The 23616-nt window shown below is 35.1% G+C and overlaps 1 protein-coding gene across 1 annotated transcript in view; it reads right to left on the bottom strand.

Moving 5' to 3' along the window:
- Positions 1 to 9527: 9527 nt before the first annotated feature.
- The window catches only part of LOC136029904 (retinol dehydrogenase 13-like), a 34947-nt gene continuing 20858 nt past the window's right edge, over positions 9528 to 23616 (bottom strand). Inside the window, exons 5-7 of the mRNA XM_065708402.1 lie at positions 16775 to 17079; positions 12734 to 12823; positions 9528 to 9769 (exon numbers count right to left, since the gene is read on the bottom strand). Coding sequence (XP_065564474.1) covers positions 9665 to 9769; positions 12734 to 12823; positions 16775 to 17079 — 500 coding nt within the window. The 3' untranslated portion in view covers positions 9528 to 9664. The remainder of the gene's footprint in view (positions 9770 to 12733; positions 12824 to 16774; positions 17080 to 23616) is intronic.

Genomic DNA, 23616 nt, shown 5'->3' on the forward strand with positions numbered 1-23616 from the left:
TTCTTCGTGCTGATTCTTAGTTTGTGCTCAGTTTATGAGGGATAATTCATTGAAACAATTCTTCCATGGAAAAATTAGGATTTGTAGGATCAATTGTGGTAAAAATAGTTATTATATAAAAAGTTGTGACAGGAGTAGTAATCATAGTAAGATATGTCGCAGTAGTTGCAGTACTTGAGGCAGGAATAGTTATGATGGCACACATAGAGGAATTTTAGTGGGGAGGGGGGATAAAGAAGGAATTTTTTCGTTGATTTGAATATAACCATGAATAATTTCATGGTTATTATTTTCACCGTGAATGCTCTTAATTGACAAATTTTGGTGAACATTCCCCGCGGTTTGCCAACAGACGTTTCTCCTAATTTTTGAAAAATCTCCGGAATCAATTTTTAGAAGAAAAAAAATGTTATTCTGGCTCCTATGCTTTTGCACTACGTACGTAATTCTCTGTGCAAAGTGATTAAGCTGCGATAAGTTAAGAATAAACTTTCACAGTTCAACAATCGGGGATTGTATGCGCCCTGAGGCTTATGTGCTGGGATCTATGTGATAGGTGGTATGATCGACTAGAAGTTGTTACGAGTATCTCAGTCTTTGGTAGGCAAAAGTACGTCTCTGTGCTTTTCATTTTTCCAAAAAAATTATTGTTAAAACTTTGCGGTTTATGCTTCAAAGTTTATTGCAAAGAGTATGGCTGTGGAAATAACTGAGATCTAACACTTATTACTACACTATTTACCAACTACACCAATTAAATAGTTATTTATATTATTACACTGAAATAAAATGCAAAGAAACGCCAAATGCTAGATGGCGTTGATGGTTTTCTGTCGACACTTACACCAGTTTCTACCTTTATAAGTTACCCATACTCTAGTTTATAATTCATTATTTAACCACTATTCACTTATAATCTTATACGGGGTAGGTACTTTTCTTGGATAAATTTGGTTAGCCTTTACTGCATAGCTTATTCTTCGATATCCACTGCTTCAAATCTTTTTGAATAAAAGCAGGTGCTTCTCGGTAAGTAACCAAAATAAAGTTTCGCCCCCCCCCACCCCATTCTTTTGTCATTTTTAAGAGTTATACACAAAATCTGTCTTGGGTAACGGGAGTTGAGAATGTAATGCGCCTTGCAATTATGGGGAAATAAGGAGAGACATCGGTATCTTGGTGGGGAATTAAATGATGAAGCATGCTAGAAAAGGATTTGATAAGGCTAATTATTCTCTAGACATTGATGGTACATAATGTGCCGAGGTTTCAGTTGCTGGGTCTTTTTTCAGCGACAGGAAGCAGACCTGTCGCCCAACCTTGCGGCAGTGGGAATTGAATCCTGGGACTCGTATTACTAAAAGCCATCAATCCATTTTGGATTGATGGATTGTAGTGACATCTGTTTCACTACAGTTTTTATTGTATACGCTTCTCAGATGAGAAATCATAAATATAAGTCATCTGGTAAATTTACTCGAATGCATTACAGTAAATAGACCGAGACCTTTCAACTGAGAAATCACTAAAGTATTTTATAAGTTAAATTTAGTCGTATGTATGTCAGTTGATAGATGGTTAAGATCTTCTTGCATAAACTTTTTTATTCAGATCTTTATAATATCCAACACATATTCAGCGATGTCGCAACACATAACTAAAGTGTATATGCATACTATTACCTCTGTGTCGCTCTTCATCAGATGTTGTTATCTGCAGAATATTAGATTTTAAATCACTCCTTTGAATCGCCAATCACTGAAACCATCTGTTAATATCACATATCAGTTAAGTCACGTAGCACACCTATTTTAAATCACCTGAATTAATTAGATCACTTAAAGCACACATTTAAGTTACTAATGAGTTAAATCACTATCAAGTTAGCGATGCCTAGTTTGTGTACAGTTTAAAATTAAAAAAAAACTCATTTATTACTTCTATCTCGATTTCATCGAGTTCAAGTCTAGTTTAACGAAGATGTACTGCATTCAGTTTCTGTTGATTTAACTAGAATTGATTCAACTGGTTTTATGTTCGTTTGAAAATTGGGCATCTTGACTTTTAGGCTATTGAACTCCTTCAGTAATTTGTCCAGTCTTCGCAAATCCTGTCGTAGGTAGCCAAAAAAACAAACCAATTTGGTTGTTCTCCTGGTTCTTGACTCCAATCTGATGCTTAATTAAATTTGACGAAACTGAACATGAAATTCTAAAGCTTAAGATGCATTAGTCTACTATGTCCCCTTACAAAATTGGATAATTTTAGGTGATATTTATTCATTACGTAACTGTGTAGTTTAGTCAGAAAGCCAACTGAGAAACTCCACGGAGAATTGCAAATAAATGAATAAAATGGCAGATTTCGAAATGGTAATATTAGGAAAAAATCTCAAATATAAGTTGTTAGCTGTAGAATAAAAAACCTTTAAATGATGTCTATTTCATATCCTCCATGTTTTTTAAAAATAAACAAAGGTTTTGGTCAGGGAGTAGGTCAATTTAAACAGTATAAGATGGGGAGCGTTTGAAGAGGCGAAGTAGAATTTAACGCAGGGTTGCCAGCTGATGACGTTACTACCACTCGACAATTAGATCCAAGAAAGTGCTATTTTGACCTTCGACGTATATGTCTAAAATGTTGGTATCCATATCAAACTGGTAGGAAAACTTAATAACCATATACTATAAGCTGGTTCCAGCTTAGGGGAGCATTTTTACAACACCATCTCGGTCACTGAGACGGCTTGAGTAAAGAAAAATTTTATATTCACAATACCAAGGCCAAAAGCGCTCGTAAATTTAACCAAAACACTTGGAAAACTATTGGCTCTATGACTATCTTAGTTTTACGACTATCTACCTTAGTTCTTGGTTTATGACTATCTACCTTACTATCTTTCTGTCTATTTTATCCTATCTATTTTATCTTATTTATTTATTATTATCTATTTATCTTATCTATTTTATGCTATCTTTACTATCTACCTTACTATCTTAGTTTTATGACTATCTACCTTAGTTCTTCTGCCCTAGGAATGACGCATAGACGGATAATAGATAGACTTATATATTAACAATTGAACTAACATCATTTTTATACAATCCTAATAAGGGGATTAATGCCAGATTTCTATAAGGGGGTCTATGTCAGATATCTATTAACAAATGACATAATTTTTATACAATCCTAATTAGGGGATTGATGCCCGATTTGCCTCTCACTCAATCGTACTGTCTGTCTTGGCTTTTTCAACAATTAGCCATGGCCTTATGCCCACAACTACTTTATTTTAATTCAAACTTGTTCCTGAGGTAGTTTTTACTACATTTAATACGAAAAATGTCTTTTATATCGCTAAGTTGTAACGACGCGTTCGAAATAAATTGGTTAAAAGTGACAACTATATCTTCAAGTAATGTCTGTGCTCGTCTTGACGGATCAAAGCTGTGGAAAATCACATTTGTTCTTTTCGAATCAGTCTCCTCCATATTAAATCATATTTAAGTCGCGTCTTCTCTAGTTCTCTTCTCAGAGAATCTACTTCTCCCTGCGTATGCCTTAACTTCAGTGATTGCTCCCTCCAACTTAGTTGATAACTGTCCCAGTCCCCCATTTATTGCCGCTATTTCTGATGAAATTGGGTCTACTCTTGCTAACTGACCGTTCATTAGGGTGACCATCACCATTATTCGAGGTTCCGCATCATTTGAGATATGTTTATCTCCTGGATTCTCGCCTTGTATAAACATTCCTTGGAATAAAATGAACAAATTCAAAGCTCTCTGCTTATCACAGCTCTTGCCAATACGAATGCAATTTTACGCCACTATAATCCTTATTATTGCTAAACTGGCATACCGCACTTGGATATCATATGAAATTATTTCAATTTAAGAATGCCAGAAGTTCAATTAATGCAGCGGACAGAAACTATAGTTAATTCAATTTATCCAGTGACATCACATATTCCACTAGGTTATAGATACTGAATATTTTTAATAGTTTATAAGACGTAAAAGTGTTCTCACTGTTTCGTAACTACTGAAAGAATTCAGTGTCTAATTAAATCAGAGTAAAAAACCTTTACCAACAACTGTTTCAAAATGAGATTATTCCTTTTTAAAAGAATAGATAGATCTTAACTGTTCAAAGACTGAATGAAGACTGATATATTAGTGAAATCGAAATCAAAGAAAGACCTGGATCTAGCTAGCGACATATTAAGGGGCATTCAAAATGTTGGTTCCAGTGAGGAGAAGCTGGTTCTCTTGTTGTACGGCTTCACCAAAAAATGTCAGGACGTCCTGAGGGGTTCAAGCTTATGTGACCAGAATTCTAAAAGGGATAATCCCATACTCCCGTAGTCTGACACAACACAGAAATGACGGTGTCCGGTGTATCCCCCCAAATTCTCCCCCACGGAAAATTCTTTCTACGTGTAAAATTGAGCAGCCAAAGAGAAAATGAAGATAAATAAAAAGAATGAAGAATCAAAGGGGTCCTGGAATATTTTACCTATATTGCAAAATGCATTTAGAATATTGCGCTGAATCAATCAGTTCGTAGTAACGAACTGTAAATAAGGCACAACTCTAGCCAATAGGAGTTCTGATAACAATCAATATAGTAATAGAGTTAGTTTTTAATTGTTTTAAAACGTAGAATTGTGGCAAAGAGTCAAACTTTAGCGTAAAGAGCGAGGGATTGCGGAGGGGACAACCCATCTCACATACGGAGTAATTTCTGTTCGTTTTAAGTTTTAATGTCGCCCCTTACTTTCAGTTAAAAAACTAGTTTTTTTAAATTTAATTTCTGAACGTTTTTGAATTAATGCATGTTTGATTTTGGCTCTCCGCACATAAATTGTTAAAATAAATTTGCATATTAATTCTTTTTTTGGCTAAATGGCTTTCTCTTAGTTTGATCAGACGATATTGAGAAATAAGGGGTGAGGAAGGAGGCCTAGTTGCCCTCCAATTTTTCGGTTGCTTAAAAAGGCAACTAGAACTTTAAATTTTTAACGAACGTTTTTATTAGTAAAAAATATACGTAACTTAAGAATTAACTTACGTAACAAACTATTATTCTCTTATGTTTTTATTATGTATATGAGAGGGTTTGTTCCCTCGTTAATACCTCGCTCTTTACACTAAATTTTAAGTTTTGTCCCAATTCTATAAGAATAACCCTGAATCAGAAAGGCCGTAGAATAAATAGTTGAAACTACTAAAAATACTTTAGCATAAAGAACGAGGTACTTATCTCCTCCTAAATACCTCGCTCTTTATGCTAAAGCATTTTTAGAACCCCTCATGTGCGTAATCATCTCTGTTTGTTTTAAGTTTTAATGTTACTCCTTAGTTTCAATTGAAAAAAAACTTTTTCATGTTTATTTTTTCATTGTTTCTTTTACAGTAATGCTAGAAAATCCCGCGCCCTTTTCATTGAGTTTCTCTTCCCCCATGATATATTCCTCCAAGAAAAGATCCTGCCACATAGTTCCCTCCCCTCAACCCCACTCCCAAACCAACAAAATCCCCCTGAAAACGTCTGTACAGTTCCCAATAACCATTACTGTATGTAAACACTGGTCAAACTTTGTAACTTGCAGTCCCTCCCTCAGGGAGTGTGGGGGAGTAAGTCATCCCCAAAGACATAGTTATTATGGTTCTCGACTATGCGGAATAAAATGGCTATCTCAAAATTTTGATCCGTTGACTTTCGGGAAAAAGAGCGTGGGAGGGGGCCTAGGTGCCCTCCAATATTTTTGGTCACTTAAAAAGGGCACTAGAACTTTTAATTTCCGTTAGAATAAGCCCTCTTGCGACATTCTAGGACCACTTGGTCGATACGATGACCCCTTGGAAAAAGAAAAAAACAAAAACAAACAAATAAAGACGCACCCGTAATTTTCTTCTGGTAAAAAAAAAGAAATTCCACATTTTTGTAGATAGGAGCTTGAATTTTTCGCTGTAGGGTTCTCTGAAAGGTTGAATGCGATGGTATGATTTTCGTTAAGATTCTATGACTTTTAGGGGGTGTTTCCCCCTGTTTTCCAAAATAAGGCAAATTTTCTCAGGCTCGTAACTTTTGATGACAAAGACTGAAAATCCGATTCTTTTGATGTATCTTTTAGCATCAAAATTCTGTTTTTTAGAGTTTCGTTTACTATTGAGCCGGTTCGCTCCTTACTACTGTTCGTTACCACGAACTGTTTGATTAGTTTTTTATGCTGACTCCAAATATAAAACATTAATTAATTTAATATTACACGTCAAACGCTGCGAGAATGAGAAAATTTGCCTCATTTAAAAAAAAAAAAAAAACGGGGAAAAGACCCGCCAAAAAGGCAAGCGATCTTAATAAAACTCACACATTTGATTCAGCACATTACGTAGTCGATACAAGTAAAGGTGCTTCTGATGACTGGAAAACCAACTAATGTACGTTTAGTGGACGATACACACTCTTTTTTGGGAACAGGGCTTGATAACTCTGAAATTTTTTTTCACTTAAACGATTTTGCTTGCTTATTTGATTTGGAATAAGGAGCATTATCAATTTGAAATTTTCTTGCTTCTGACTTAAAAATTTGACATCTTATTGTTTAAATTAAATTAGAAAAAAAATGTTCTTGGAAGGTACTTCAGACGGGGAAACTTTGGGATAAACGCTTAACCGATGTGTTCTTGCTCGCAAGGAGTGAACTGGCTTCATGTACTAAAGCTGTCAACAGGGACGTGGCGTAAGGGTTTGCTCCTCCGCCAATGTTTTCAGCCAGCCAAATAAAACTTTAAGTCAAAACTTCAAAACTTTAAATTAAATTAGAAAAAAAAATGTTCTTGGAAGGTACTTCAGACGGGGAAACTTTGGGATAAACGCTTAACCGATGTGTTCTTGCTCGCAAGGAGTGAACTGGCTTCATGTACTAAAGCTGTCAACAGGGATGTGGCGTAAGGGTTTGCTCCTCAGCCAATGTTTTCAGCCAGCCAAATATAACTTTGGACGTGTTCTCGACCACAGGGGGTAAACTGGTGTCATGCACTATAGTTGTTGAACGGGATTCACATATGGGGGAGAAGGGAGGCCACTCCTCTAATTTTTTCAGCCAGTCGGATGAAAAATTCGAGTCAGTGAAGGTAGTGGCACGAAGCACAACCATTTTATAGGCTCATTTTTTGTTTGAGTAATTGGGCTGATGGAAAAATATGAGGTAAAATTAGTGGAAGAAGATCTAAGTTAGCAAAGAACAAAAATTAAGAAATTAGAATAGCAATACCACCCAAGTTAGTCTGCAAAAAGACCAACCAGTTGTAGTATCCATTGCCCCCCCCCCCTCCCACAAAATATTTTGCTAGTGACGCCGCCTGTTGGTAAGACTTAATCCACAGGAAGCAATTATTCGCACTTCTTAGTCCCACCTTATTATCTCTCTGCACTTCCATCACAGACAACTCTTCAATTTTCCACTAATTTTACATTTTCAAATTACTTTTTTGAACCTTTATCTACTCTTCTATGACAATTCAACCCCCTAAACATAGAAAAAGCCAAAATAAATAAAAACGTTGTAATAAATACTATTTAAATTTTACGCCATACGTTCTGCCTATATTTAAGAACACACGTAGAATATACCAAAATTCCTTCTTTTCCTCTTTATTGTATGTCATACTTTCTCTTTGGCTGCTCAGTTTGCACATGGGGGGAATTTTCTTTGAGACTGGAAGAGTTTTTCGCAGGGAAAAATACGCCGTTTACAGGAAATGACATCAGTTAAAAATGCTTGTGAATCCACAAGTCTTGTCAAGAACATCTCCTGCGCTCTTTGAGTTCTTCACTCCTTCTTCAATGGAGGCAATAAGGGCTTTAGCTATTACAAAGAAGCCATGGAAAATATGGAATGCAAGCTTCATATGAGAAATATTTCAGGCAAGAAGGTGGGAAAGATGTAAGCCTTCACTAACATAATTGAGCATGTTGCCAGAACTTACACTTGAAGTGATACTGAATTAGACACCCAGACGAGAGGCAAAGCCCAGACCCTCAGAAATGCTATTGTGCGGTTTGATTCATCTACCCACTGAGGTTCATGAAAGTTCTGTTGGAACAAATCAACAATGTGCTTGTGTCCAAGCTGAAATTCTAAACATTTTGACTCTACCCTGAACGAGAAATTACTTAATCGTTAGTTTATTTTTTGATTGTGAAACTAAATTTTGGACCAGTGCGACCTGTCATAAATAGTTCAAAAGTAGAAAGAAATGAAACCTCGGAGAATTTCCCTCTAGTCATGATTTTATACATGTTATTCAATATATTAAATTTAAAGTAAGGTCTGTTTAGTGAAAAAGAACAAATATGCGGAAATAAAGTGTGAGCTCCCTTTCTTAATTTTATTTTTTCATTGAAAGTATGCTTTTTGTGTGACTTAACAAGTTCTTAATTGGATCTCTCTTTAGGAACCATATAGCCTCTAATTTAACCTCAGAAAGGGTACTTCGCCATGACCCACTAGTTTATTGTTTCGTGTTTTGCGCGGAAGATTGAATTCGCACGAAACACTTCTAGCTGGGAAATCAATATGAGACAAAGGAGGTTACAAATATGTTCGCACGGCACTTAACGGGTTGTAGTTTATTGTGATACCTGGCAATTCTGCTTATCAGTTCGGATGGTGGAAAAGCACATATGTGCTGCTCGTTTGGTAATAGCACTTTTCCGAATTTCACTATTATATCACGTCTTCGAGCGAAGAGAGTGGGCAAATTCAAGAACGCATGGCACTTTTGTAGCTGCTAAAACGGGATGAGGTTAAGTGCTTTTCTGTAATCCGCCAAAAGTAAATCAACAACACTATAAGAGGGGTCCATATACTTGATGATTAACTAGATATACTGCCGTGCTAGCGCCTCTTATGCAACCACACTGTTACGAATCTATCGTAGTCTTGGTTGATCACGAGACTGGGGTGTCTCGACTTTCGGTATGACACGGACATATCATAAGTAGGGTCAACTAAATTAAGTGGTCTAATGACATAAAAACAATTTAATAATCCAAAGTTGGAATTTAAAGAAATAGAATACGTTGCATGAATGGATAATAGAAACTACATGGAATAGGAAACAGAAAAGAAATTCAGAGTCTAGCAAGTGACACTGACTAAAATAAACCTTTTGTGCCGACTTGGAGTAGAATAGAGAGAATAAAAACTCAATAGAATAAATAATAGAGACTGAATAAAATAGTGAATAGAGACTACGTAGACCCGAGAATAGAAAGGAATTTCAGTGTTTAGCAAATGACACTGACTGAAATAAATGGTTTATGTCAACTAGAGTGGAGTAGACAGAATGGAGAGTAGACACTGAGTAGAATAGGGAATAGAAACTAAATAGAATAGAGAATAGAAAGGAACTTCATAATCTAGTAAATGACATTGAATAAAATAATTCTTTTAAGCTGACTGTTTTTTCACAGAAAAAAAAAAAATCTAATAAAGCATTGTCGGTTAAAACAAGTGAACAACCATATTTTATTACAATAAGGCTCAGCACAACATGCAAAAACAGAAAAAAAGCGAAGAAAAAAGGTAGCAAATTATCACAAATCTTTGAAGATTCCCAGGTAAGAGTTTAGATTCCTCGTTTTCTAGGATTTAAATTTTTCTTTCATTGTCACGGAGACCAACAAGCTCAGCAGACTTATCCCACAGTCGCTTTGCCATAGCAGGATCTTGAGACAACTTTGAAGACGAAGCAGGCTAGAAAATAAAATAGTTTTAGCGACCCGACAGCTCAATATATTGCCTGGCTCAAAACAAAGGACAGCTCTCCGAGTTTTTATAATTTTATAGAAATCAGCTGTGGAAATTAACAAGGTGCCATATAAGGCAAAATCTAGCAGTTTCAGCCTCCCCCCTCGACATTTTTATCTGATTCGTAAAAGCATAACAACAATTCTTAAACAGATTTTTGATCCGCTTTTAAAGTTTTTTTTGGGGGGAATAAATGAAGAGTGGTTCTCTACGTATGGAAACATGTTAAGAAAACAATTCTTACTTCAAAATGTGGAAAATAATCCTAGTTAACATTTTTGCACGGGGAAAATCTTTATCTTCGCTTTTTCCAGTTTTTCTACCACATTTTTAAATATTTGCGTCTATTCTCGTCTTGAAAATTGTTAATAAACAAACACCCGAGTGTCATCTAACTTAGCTAATCGAACCTAACCTTACTTAACGTAAATTATTAGTGTTTGTCTATTAATATCTTTTTGATAGATAGCATTGATAGTGTCTAACTAAAAATATAGATTATTTTAAAACAGAAAATTGAGTCAAAACCATGTTTATTTTTCAGAATTTTGTCAAAAGAAATTGTATAACATCGAAAATTATGGTTAACCAGTTTAACAGTTTAAATTATGTCAAATACCCATTGTTCAAGTTTTTTAAGCCTTAGAAGATTACCCTAAGCCGATTTGGACAATGAAAACTGTTAGTTTTCAAATAATTATAGTTTCTCAGTGCTTGTCGCTCATACCCACCGTAAGCATTCCAACAATCACGTGTGTACTTTCTGATATTTGTAGGTTTTCTTTCCCCAGTCATTTCAAAATAAAATTTTTTGAATTTGTGAAGTCGAGCAGAGAACTTCAGATAATTTTAGAAATTTCTCATATTTTTTTTTAGGTTTAATTGAAACGAGAAACCAACTAGAGTCCATAAGAACCAAAGGGCCTATTAAACATATAATGGTAGAAGTTCTGCATGTAATTAAACACAACAAAATTACTAAAAAGTTATTGAAATTAATAGTTATTTAATAGGTTTCACACACACAGATATTATGCCAGAGTTTGTAAACCCAAGCTGCCAAAAAAGAACCCATCCGGTTGGAGCTTCATTTCCATACAAATAAAAAATAAAACAACACTTTTAGGCCCCGACCTTGTATAATAATTAGAAATAAAACCTTGTGTATTGATACAAATTTGTTACTTTAAAGAATTGAATAGGTAGTATTCATGTAGCCATATTGTTTGAACTTTTACAGTAATGCCTTTATTAAATGCTAGCAAATCAAGACCAAGTTTAATAAGTGTAAATGCGTACCTTTACGTGTTCGATTTCTAAGCTTTGACATGTTTTGATTTTGACTTGAACAATATCGACGGATATTTTATAATTAAAGAAAGAAATACTTCAGTCTTTTAAGTTTGTAAAGATTTTCAAAGATCGATTAGAACAAACACAGAGCAATTACGGAGCCGTTAGGAAGACCAGGAAATCAGGAAGATAGACACGTTTCTTATTGTATATTCCTGCTATCTTGTTATATTAGACGTTAAGAAATATTAAAGATGCCACTTATGCTGATATCCCAGTAGCTGATGTCAAAATCAACTTGCGAAGTAATTGAAAAACCGTTCTTGTCTAATGAAAAATCACGTGATTTAATTTGTCTGGGAATACAAAGAGGAATTTGAGAAGTTATGCTCTTTAAAAGCTTATTTTTGACTTTCAAATGTAAATATAATATACTCGAAAAATTATTCGACTTGATTTCTGCTCATTTTTGGTTTAATGTAGCACTTAACTTTTCTTTGAAAAACTTAATTTTTTTTGGCTTATAAAATTATTTTTTAATTTTGGTTTTTGCTTCTATTCGTGTTCAAAACAAAATGTTCTTACATCCATAGTTAGTTGGGGAAAGTTCTCCACTATACTGGCTCTTTAGACTTGCTTTTTTTAAGTTTTCGGTTGCAATAGGCCCTGATACGCTCCTTATTGGAGTTGACCTACTGTTTCAACCTTATTATCATTAAGTCAACCATTAAGCTATATAGCAGCTTAAAAACAACATTTGAAAAAAAAACTTAACTTATACTGCAACTCTGTGGAAAACATCATTCACAACTAAGTTCGGGATGTCGTGAGCCAAATATGGGTCTGCTTTTGTGTCATTTGGTGTAGCACACGTGTATGGATAAACTCAAGTTTTGTATCTACCACCTATCAATCAATTTTTGACAATTCGACAAGTTTAAACAATTTTCGGTTTAAAATACTGTTTTTTTAGTACGGATTCAGACAGAAAGGCTTTGCCAGAATGGTCTGCCCTGTCAAAGAAAAGTTTCGGATAAACTTACATTTGTACGGCAAAAATTTGAAATTAGCTTATATAAACACAAAAGTGCTTATCTGCTGGGTTTTTACTCGACTGTAAATACCTGGTAACCACGCAAATTTACCCTATTCTGCACAACCCTCTCAGGTCAACCCCTGTGAAATATGACCCCACTACTCAATCCCGTGCTTAGTAGCTCTCTGTCTAGCTCAGGACTGATTAAACTATTAATTCAAATAAACAATGAATACAATAAGTAAAAATAACGCTTAAAATATGAAAAAATAGTTAAAATAAATGTATAATAATATAATCATTAGTCTACTTCTGCAGATCCTGCTCTGCCCCCCTCCCTCCAACATCTAAAAATACTAATGATTGTTTCTTATAGATACAGACTCCAACTTATTTTTTTTTGATAAACTTAGGTATCCCCCCTCCAAAAAAGGTATATATTGTTAATGCAGTCTAATTAAAAGTCAGAAACTCATTTTGGACCAAGCAGCCTATACTTATAAAGCACAATTTATTATAAATTGTGCTTTATAAATTTATTATATAATTTTTCTATAGTAAGAAAAATTAAAATTACTCACGGAGCAATCTGTGAAATACTGTCCAGACATATGCTCTGCTTCAGGGGCGACAGCCAGGTATATAGTTGTCTGAGCTCCTTCCTCAGGTGTCTGAAATAATAAAAAGACATTAAAAATAAAAATAAAAAGAAGATTTAATCTAAAATCTTTCTGCCTTTTTTTTCAGCCTAAAATTATTTAGTCATAAATTATTCAGCCTAAAATTCAAATTTATCCTATTAACAGGCATGTTTCCGCCATCTAAGAGTTTTTTGGGTAAAATTCTATTTAATTGACTTCTTGCTATCTCAGAAAGGGTTTAGGTTAGGAAAATGAAACTTTCAAGGATGAATCTACAGACTAACGTATGTCCCGGGATGGTATTTTGAAGCAACTACCCCCACTCCTTCTCCCTCTAGAGGGCTCTGACCTTTGATGACCTTTAAAAATATGTGTGTTATAAAAGTGAAACCTTGCAAAATAGATCTTCTGCTTAATTGAAGTACAACAAAATTGTTTTCAGCTTCATAACTTAGCTCAATTCCATTTTATAAGGTTTTAAAGATATGCAAATACATTTCCTAAATTTTGAAAAAAAACTGATATGACTCAAAATTCTACTCAAATAACAGGAATTGCATTTTCAGAACTAAAGGCAGAGAAAAAGCAACTAGTAACTGAAAATTAAGTTAAAATGTTGTTTTGTCAAAATTTCAATAGGTATAGACCTGTCATGTAGGCAAATTTCAGGGCCCTCTGGAGGGAGAAGGAGTAGAGGTGGGTAATTTAAAATACTTTCCCGGGACATACTTTAGCCTGTAGACCCATCCTTGAAAGTTTCATTTTCCTAACCTAATCCCTTTCCAAGATAGCAAGAAGTCAATTAATTAGAATTTTACCGTTTTTTGAAAAAACTTGCACTGTAGACATCTACTGGGATTTACAGTTTTTCTTGCATTTCCAGACTTGCTTTGAAATTTGAAATGCTGGATGCATCTTTGTTCATATATTTACGGATTAAGGACGTTTTACAAGTATAAAGCTCCTCGCACCAACCCTGTGACAGCTTGGATTGAGACCTGGGCCACGAATCTCCAGGAAACGCTTCGTCTAATCGTCCACCACAGGAAATATACATCTATTTTTTTTTGTAACTGGAAAGTTACATATTAGAATTTCAAAATTCCTGTTTCTAAAAATTGCTAGCAACTTATTCTTGTTTCTGCGAGATGAGAGGAAATTTTTAGCAACAGCTGGGAGAAAGAAACAGACTAACGTTATATTCCAAAGCTACATTTACCAAGGAAAATGAAACCCCAGGAATATGTAACGAGCAAATATTTACCAAGGAAGTGGTTACTCCAAATAGCCCCCCGAAAAATTTTTCATTAGAACAAGCTCCCACTAATTTAAACTTCAAGGAATTCTAAATTTAATCATTAATGCCATTTATTATAAGTAAAATATCTAATAAAATTTTGATTTTAATAATTTTTTTTTAACGCAAACCATTATACGGTCACTTTTATGCTTAAAGGTCGTATGTAAAATTTTCATACTTCTTAGATAATTTGCTAATCGTTGCTCAAAGGGACATCAGTAGGGTAATTTTGATCAAAAGTTTGAATTGTGATTGGACAGTGCATTACCTAGGGAGCTGCTAGCCCTCCCTTTGAATGCACTCCCTTTGATAAAGCGTGCCGACCTCTTTTGTACTCTTGCCACTGGTTGTGAATTGAGCATTCTGGCAGTCATATTGTTCAGCGACTTGAACTGCAATCTGATTGATGACTCCAACAGTAGAGTAAAATATTCTATGTTCCAGTTGAAAATGAGCTTAGATCTACATATCACATCTTCTCTTGATTTAGAGTAAATATTCTGTGTTCTGTGTTCAAGTTGAAAATGAGCTTAGATTTACATACATCCATAGTTCTGGCAGCACGTCTTCTGTTGTTTAGAGGAAATATTCTGTGTTCTGTGTTCCACTTGAAAATGAGCTTATATTTACATACATCTGTAGCTCTGGCAGCACGTCTTCTCTTCATTTAGAGTAAACATTCTGTGTTCTGTATTTAAGTTGAAAAAGAGCTTAGATTTACATATATTCATAGCTCTGGTACCACGTCTTCTCTTGATCTCATGTTTCACTCCCCTGAAATGTTGCCGAGCTTGTAAACCTCGGTTATTACTTCATTCCAGACATCAGATAACCCGCCAATCAGCAACCCTTTTCCGTCGTGTTAGCTTCAACGGATCCCTTCAAATCAAATGATACCAGCAAGTGGCATGAAATCTGAGACTGAAGTAAAATTGACCGCCTTTTTTCAAAGCGCAAGTGATGCGATCCTTGGAACAAAATCAAATTATCTTTCCAGCTCCTGGCTCGGAAGTCTGGAGTAAGTGTTTCTGAAAGTCAGATTATATTCAACATGGATTATGCTGAAATTGTGCGTGCCCTCTACGTTGCTGAAAAGGTGTACCGGTTCGTAAAGTCAGTCGGAGCCGAAAAGCCTGACTGGACCAGCAGTCCAGAGCTCGCCAAGTCGTGTGCCAAGTGAAAATTTCGGTTCCATATTTTGAGAGGGTGGTATGCTCCGTACCAGCGTAATGAACGAATTTCGTCTTTATACAAAGTTACGTTTTACGAGAAATCTGATACTAGATCCAGCAAATTGTATAGCCGTACTGTTCTATAAGGCAGCATGGCTCAGAAGTATTGTGGAAAATGGTGAAACATGGTAGATCCAAACTATGTAGTGATTCTGTCCTTACAAGTTACCAGTTGTGTAATTACTTCAGTACTGATTTTTTGGATCCTGATGCGGTCTTGGTGTTTATGAGAAGGATAAATTTAGTCTCGAGTCTAGCAATGACCTCAGTTTTATCGTCACTCATTCGTTGACGATTTAATGCATTTCTAAGCTCTGCTTTTGACACTGCTATATCAAATGATTTTTCGCTCTGAAATGGTGCCATATCTCTCTGGTCTTTTAGTACTTTTCGTTTCTTTTTTTTTGTGTTATACCTTCTTCTTAATTTTGTTCTATATTAATTAAGGTAATGTTTAGGCTCCAATCATCACATGCCAAAGAGCCTTTGTGGGGGTCCAAAGCTTTGTAATTTTTCTTTATTTTCTCTTAATAAACTGATTAATTGAACTGAACTGATACTGGTATAATTAGCCCTGTCCTCAGAAAAGGAAAACCTTCCAACCAGTGCTCTTCATGCAGATCACTTACTATACTGTCAGAGGAGTATGATCGCATCGGACTAAAGTTTAACGAGAGTAAATCTGAATTACTGGTTTTCAACCGCCGTAGCCAAGAATCAGTCCATCTCTTGGTGCATGTCGTTAATGAGCAGATCACTTTACTTACCTCCGACTGCCAATTGGGGTAAATTTGCGTACAACCCAAACTCTGTTGAATTTTTTTTTCCCGAAACACTAGGAAAGCTTATGGCCTTCGGTTACTATGAAATTTAAGTTTAGTAACTATCCTCGGTTATGTTTACTGTGCTTTTGCAGTCCCGCATCTACTTCCTTTCCACTCGAAGTGATGTTGCTGACATTGGAAAGTGTTTTCAATTATGCGAAATACCTACTTCGACTGCTCCTCTGGACTAGTAAAACAGCTTTATCTAACAGATATGGAGTCACTAGCCCCTTAGATGCTATCCGAATAAGAACTGAGTCGTTTCAAAAGAGGCTAAATTTTGATTCTACTTTCCTGAAAGTCTTTCTATAGGTGAGTCGTTGGTTTTGTTAAGCGTTGATTTTTTATTCGTTGTTCTTTTTTCTTCCTTACTCCAGCACTTGTGTCCTTTTCCACATCCACGAAGATCGTCACATAAGTTCTTCCGTAAGGTGTCCAAAAAGACACGATTAGAGCTCGAGAGAAATGGAGGCGTATTTTTCAAAATAATATTTTGCTTCTTCTAAACAATTTAGATTACGTGACTTAACACCTTTCGTATTTACACAGCCGAGTTGTAATGTTTCAATAAGCAAAAAGTAAAATAATTAAAATAATTAAAATCTCCGTAATTGAAAACAATTACCTTGAACAGCAGTTTCCTTGGCAGCCAGTTAACAACTCTAAACCAGAATGGTTGTGGCCGATCATAGGTGGGAGTATCAGTCAAGCCTGGATGGAGGACGTTGGCAACCACTCCAGTGCCTTGAAGACGTCTTGCAAGCTCTCTTGTGAACAACATCACGCACAGTTTAGAAGTACCATAGATTTTGAAATAGCCAGCCCCTCCTTTTTGGAAATTCAGGTTATCTATATCCAGTTCTCGTGCACGCCAATGGACAACGCTGCCGTAGTTTATAATCCTAGATGGCGCAGCACGCTTCAAAAGATCTGAAAAAATGCATAATGGAAATACAATGAAACGGTATAAGATATACATATGAAACAGTACATTAGAAAAATACAATGTATAGTAATTGTAAAGTATAGAAATGCATAAAGGAATATATATATATATATATTTATGTATATATATATATATATATATATATATATATATATATATATATATATATATATATATATATATATATATATATATATATATATATATATATATTTATATATATAGGTTGTACGAAAAATGTGGTTCAATCCCGCTTTCTAGGGTATATAATGACAGAAAGGTTGTGATGTCTGACCCTGTTCTGCGGATGAAGGATGACAGATTGCCAAAGATCGTCCTTTTTGGCCATCCGTCTGGGGCTAAACGGAAACCATGTCGTCCTCGACTGGGGTGAGATGATGTCATGAATAAAGATTTAAAGGAAATGGGAACTTCCTGGGAGGGTGTAAAAAGGGAGGCCTTGAATAGAATGGGTTGGAGGAGCGTGCGTAGCTCTGTTGGCCTCAGGCGGCTTGGTGCTGCGGTGAGTTATTAGTAGTATATAATATATATATATATATATATATATATATATATATATATATATATATATATATATATATATATATATATATATATATATATATATATATATATATATATATATATATATATCCGCTGCCACGCGTTGCTGTAGCGCTGCACGCCCCAGCAACGCGTATGCAAGGTGCTAATTTTAACACTTATTTTTAAACTATAATTGGTGTACAAGGGGGACAACTTCCAGTTCATATACCTAGTAATTTCTGTTCGTTTTGAGTTTGAGTTGAACATCAGTCTTGTTTTCGGTACATCACGTGTTCATTATTGATTTCTTATTTATTAAGTCTAATATCTGTCTCTTAACTTTTAATTCATTGTTAAATATAATTTCTGGTAGTTTTTTTTTTACTCAAGACATAGCTTTGCTGTTTACTTTTGCAAAAAAATATGTTTATTTTTAATTAAGTTAATACAAAATAAAACGACAAAAAGCAATCAATACAGATTAATCAGTGGCAATTAAGTTAAAATGTTTCATAACAAAGCTGATCCTTATAGCACCTCCTAATTAGGACCTAATTAGGACTAATTAGCACCTCCTAACTGCTTCATTCAAATTGGTGTGTGCAGCTTTGTCAACCCGGTCAACTTCAAAATTGATGAGCATATTTTCGGTTAAATATGGTTTCTGAGACAAAACAAAGGGAATAGTTTTGGTTTTCTCGGCTTTCGGTGGTTTTCACTACAAAATTTCTTTGCCATAATTAGCTCCCTAGATAATCTAATACGCTTGAGTTTATGCGCGGCATCATGAAAATCTCTAGATTCAAGAGAAGATCACTAGTTTTCCGAAAAAATTACTAATAAAAAATCGCTAGACAATAAAAATCTCTTGAATAGTGATAAATCACTAGGTGTGGCAATCCTAATTCTATCAATAAATGGTGCTCAAGAAACCTCCAGAATTTTTGTATAAAATTTATAAATGAGGTCATTTTTCAACTAACTAAAGAGCTTTGAGGCCCGGCCAAAGTCCAAGAATTTAACTCCCTATTCAATTCTTCTTCTGCGGCGGCAACTCGGTCAAATACAAAGGTATCAGTTTTCTTCGTCGCTTCAACTAAACAAACATAAGAAGGTTGAACTTAAGGGGTTCCTTACTCAAAATTACGATTAGGTGCAGGTTATCCTTAGCATTTCTTCTTGTAATTATTTATACAATATAATTTTTTATATGTATTTAACCAGAAGAATCTGTTTAAAGAGGTTAAAACTAACTTGTACTTGACTGAATCGCTTCTGAACAATCCGAGTGGTTATTCCCTTGGTGTAATTTATGCATTCTCGCACGCTCCGATTACAGCTGGATCTAGTCTTTTGAGGGGAATTTTTGACTTTAGAACACAAATATGTAAAGTATTTGAAGGGACTGCTAGGAAGTATACATTATAAAAATAAGTTTCTGATTGTTGAATAGAAAATTTTTTACTCTATTTTTTGATACCCCACAACAGTGTCAAGTATAGCAATCAAGAATGCAAACCCGAAACAGGTTTTATAATTATTTTGGAATTATAAAAAATATAATTGGCGGCTTTAAGATTTGATTAAATCAATTCACCAAGTTTTTTTTATTTCTATTGACATAAAAACCGCCGAAATCACTAATTCAGGACCGTCAGGCAAACTCCAAATGTTTAACATGGGAGGTATAGGAAGATTCCTTGTGTGTGCGTCCTGCCTTAATCTGGAACAGGTGAAGGGGTTTCAAATACCAGGGTACCTGGATCGATTGCAATGGTGAAAAAATGACCGATGTTAGGCGTAGAATTGGTCCGTTAACAGGAGCCACCAATTCTAAAGCCCATTTGGAGGAGCAGCAATTATTCTTTGCTGCCAAAGTTACGTCTCTTCAGTAGCAATGCTCCATGCTCCCAGTACCTGCTCCATTCAGTAACTGCTCCATGCAGTCTCCATGCTCCCTTACGCTAGTAATCTATATTTTACCATCCTATTCACCTCACAGTTTACAACTTGCTAAGATTGGGTACAAAGAGCACCATAAGGTACCCCAAAAAATGCTGACTGTGTCTAGAGAGTTTATATTCATCTCTATTCTCGATTCCCTTTATTCATAATTTTCCTTTTTTTAATTATTTTTTTTTCTCTGCTACACAGTATGATTAAAATAGCTTTCTTATATCCTTGCTACCTCCATCCTATATTAGACTCGCTCTATAAAAAATGAACCGTCTTATGTTTCAGCTGATCATCGGGTAAGATATCTTTTACCATCTTACTCAGCTCCCAGCTTTCACAACTTACTAATATTGGACACGAAGAGCACTATAAGGTACCCCAAAAAATGCTGGTTGTGTCTACTGAGAGCTTATATTCAACTCCATTCTCAATTCTCTTTATTCATAATTTTTCCTTTTTTTAATTCTTTTTTCTCAGCTACATAATATCAATAAAATAGCTTTCTTATACCCTTGCTACCTCCATCCTATATTAGACTCGCTCTATCAAAAATGAACTGTCTTATGTTTCAGCTGATCATCGGGTAAGATATCTTTTACCATCTAACTCAGCTCCCAGCTTTCACAACTTGCTAAGATTAGGCTACAAGAGATGGACATTTTTTAAGGCATGTACTCTACACGAAAGAAGGCCACCTCCCTCAGACAGCCTAAGACTGGAAACCAGGGGATAGAAGAAGACGAGGATATCCAAAGAACACTTTGCGGCAAGCTTTTGACTGAGATCAGGGGACGACTGAGACCTCATTAATACCTGAATGGGAAGATGTCACCGCTGCAGCATTGCTTCGGGACTACTGGAGAGGCTTTGTCGATGTCCTTTGCGGCACTAATGGCTCCGGAGGATCTAAGGTTTAAGGTAAAGAGCTTCAAGCCAGTCACATAAACAATTATTCTTTACATATAATATACTTTGATCTTTGATTTATAGGACACGAGCATTCGAATAAAAAAATGAAAAAAAAAATACATCTGCCTTAACACCAAAATGCGCAAAACAATAATAAAAAAATAGAAAAAAAAATAATAGAAAGACATTGAAAAAATCAACTCTAATATCGTTCTGCTAAAAGTATTATGCTTCAAATTTATAATATTTATTCTAAAATTCTGATCTGACAATCTTTTTTGGCACCAATAGTTTTTGGCACTTCCATGACTCAGTCCGAAATAAATTAGGAGCTATTCAGGACTAAGAGAGGCCGAAACCTATCAGTGGCGCCAAGAGTTCTCAGTGCAAATTCCATGAAAAAAAATCCAAAGAATTTAAATCTTATTGGAAGAAGTTAAATTGCTAACTTCTAAATACCCACTTCCATTAAGATAGCTACTGGGCATGGAGGGGTTTGATCCCTCCATATTGAATATTCATTAATTAGTGATTCTTACAAAGGAATGGAATTATTTTGTAGTGCTCCATAACACGGGCAACCGCTGGAGAGGGCAGAAAAGAGGGTGACAAAAATTTTGAAGACCGAAAATTTCAAGATATACCAAGATTTCTAACGTTCAGAAAAATACGATGCTTCCCTGGCAGAGAAGTTTTTTTCAAACTTAATATAGCCCCCCCCCCCCAGAAAAACTTTTGCAACTCTCTGGTTGTGCTAAGGTTATAAAATAGACCTGTTTATAATGGTCCACTGGACCTTACCATGTCTCAGGTTAAAGCTTGATTAATACCCTCATTTAGTTAGCAAGACGAAGCAGACCATAATTTGCAGTACTGAAACCAATTTCAACCAACAGATAATGTGGAGCACTTCACTGCAAACCAATTTTGACTAAAAGGTAATGTGCAGCACTGAAAATAATTTCGACCAAGAGATATAATATGCTGCACTACAAACCAATTTCGACCAAGAGGTAAAGTGCAGCGCTGAAACCAATTTCAAACACGAGATAATGTGCAGCACTGCAAACCAATTTCGACCAAGAGGTAATGTGAAGCACTGAAAATAATTATGACCAAGAAATAATGCGCAGCACTGAAACCAATTTCGATCAAGAAATAATGTGCAGCACTGCAAACCAATTTCGACCAACAGGTAATGTAAAGCACTGAAAGTAATTACGACCTAGAGATACTGTGCAGCACTGAAACCAATCTCGACCAAGAGATAAGGTATTCACAATCCTTCAATGAGACCAAGACAGCTGAGATGGTTATACTTATTTCGGAGGGGTATTGATACCTTACAGAGCCATATTTTATACTCTGGCTTTGATGTCCCAGATTCCGAGGAGAAGACACTTGCGTAAAGGTGAACCTCCTGAATAAGTCCATCATTATTACACACTCATCATTATGAATTTTACATGTTTTCTCTTTTTTTTTAGCTTAAATAAATCCTAAATTATTAAGACTTTAAGGCATGAATATTAGCATATATATTAAACTGGCAATCCACGTTCATTTGTTTTTTTCAGTGATCTTCGTTATGAGTATTTTTTTTTTCATGTTTATGAAATAAAAACACATAGCTCGAAATAAGGATTGTTTTCAGTAAAGTCAAACTAAGTCCAGGTCTTCAGAGGGCATGGTGAGCATTAGCCTGCTTCTCTGAGTTCCTGCTCTTTTTTACTTTGACTCGGCTTTTTATTGAATTTTCTGTTCGTTTTGAGTTTCATTAATTTATTGACGGTGACTTATGGTAGTTTTAAGCGTGAAAAACCACTTATTTTTTTTGCGCTCCTTTTCGGTTTAATTCAGCTCTACTTTTTTTCCAAACTTCTTTTGTCAAAAGCTTTTTTTTTAATTAATCAAAATAAGAATATCATGCTTACATTATATTGTTAACCCTTCGAACAGAAAGCTTTTATCTATTTTAAATATTTTGTCTGGTTGAAAAACGACATTTTTCTCATCGAGGTGTGAAATACCCTGCCCAAGATTCGATCAAAACCTAGCTTTTGTCTAAGAAACCTTCCAGCCCATCGATTCAATACGGTTACTTATCAAAAAGCTATGCTTGGAAAACTGATCTGAGGACTCCTGCAAACACAGAAAAAGCATAGCAATATTGTGATTGAAATTATAATATAGTAATAGAATAATTAAAGTATTGCACAGTAATACGATAATTATAACAATAGTTATATAATATATACTAACTTAATAAGATTTTTAATTAAAAATGACTTCCGTATGTAAGGTAAAAGCTCCCTTGTCATTATTTTTAGTCAGACGATGCATAGAACGTCGATTCAGAAAAAAGGAACAAATCATCTTCTCCCTCTTCTGAATTGGAACTATTGAAATATTCCTGTCACAAATTAGTCCAGCTCAGTTATTAAAGAGGTTATTATTTTCATCTATGCCATCTATGCATATATTGGTTTGTTAAAGTGCTAGGGTTTTGCGTTACCCTCTACATTTAGGTGTGAAATTCGACCAAATGGCCATTATTTCTTACCGTTCCAGAATTTTTTTTGCGTACAGGTACCTATTTCTTGGGAATAATATATTTATGAAACTACAAAGTGAAGCCTAAAAATAGTGAAGCCAAAGTAATTTAAAAATAGCTGATGGATGTGAAGCAGATATTTTACTTAATTCTCTCAATTTAAAAAATACCAATACAAAAATATTAATGGCAGAGACGTAAATAGATTGAGGCCAAAAGTAACAAGGATGCAGAATAAAAAACTAAAACATTACAAATATATAGACGGCTCAAGAATAAGATTCTCCTAAAGAAATATAAACTGTAAAGCACGTCTTTCGTCTGTCTGTCGGTTTACTACGCCTCCCTCTAATGACAATGGGGGGAATTTTGGTACTTGTGTATTATATGTCACTCGTTTAACTCTATTTTTCAGTTTAGTGAATCTTGAATAAATTATTTCAGTAAAGTAACAGATTTAAAGGATGCTAGTGAAAACCTACTGAGCCCTCCAGGTAAATATAGAAAAAGATTTTTATCAAAAGATCTATCGCAATGTTGGGTAACCCTTCGCCAA

The sequence above is a fragment of the Artemia franciscana genome, chromosome 8 (assembly GCF_032884065.1).
Source record: "Artemia franciscana chromosome 8, ASM3288406v1, whole genome shotgun sequence".
In the NCBI taxonomy this organism is placed as follows: Eukaryota; Metazoa; Arthropoda; class Branchiopoda; order Anostraca; family Artemiidae; genus Artemia; species Artemia franciscana.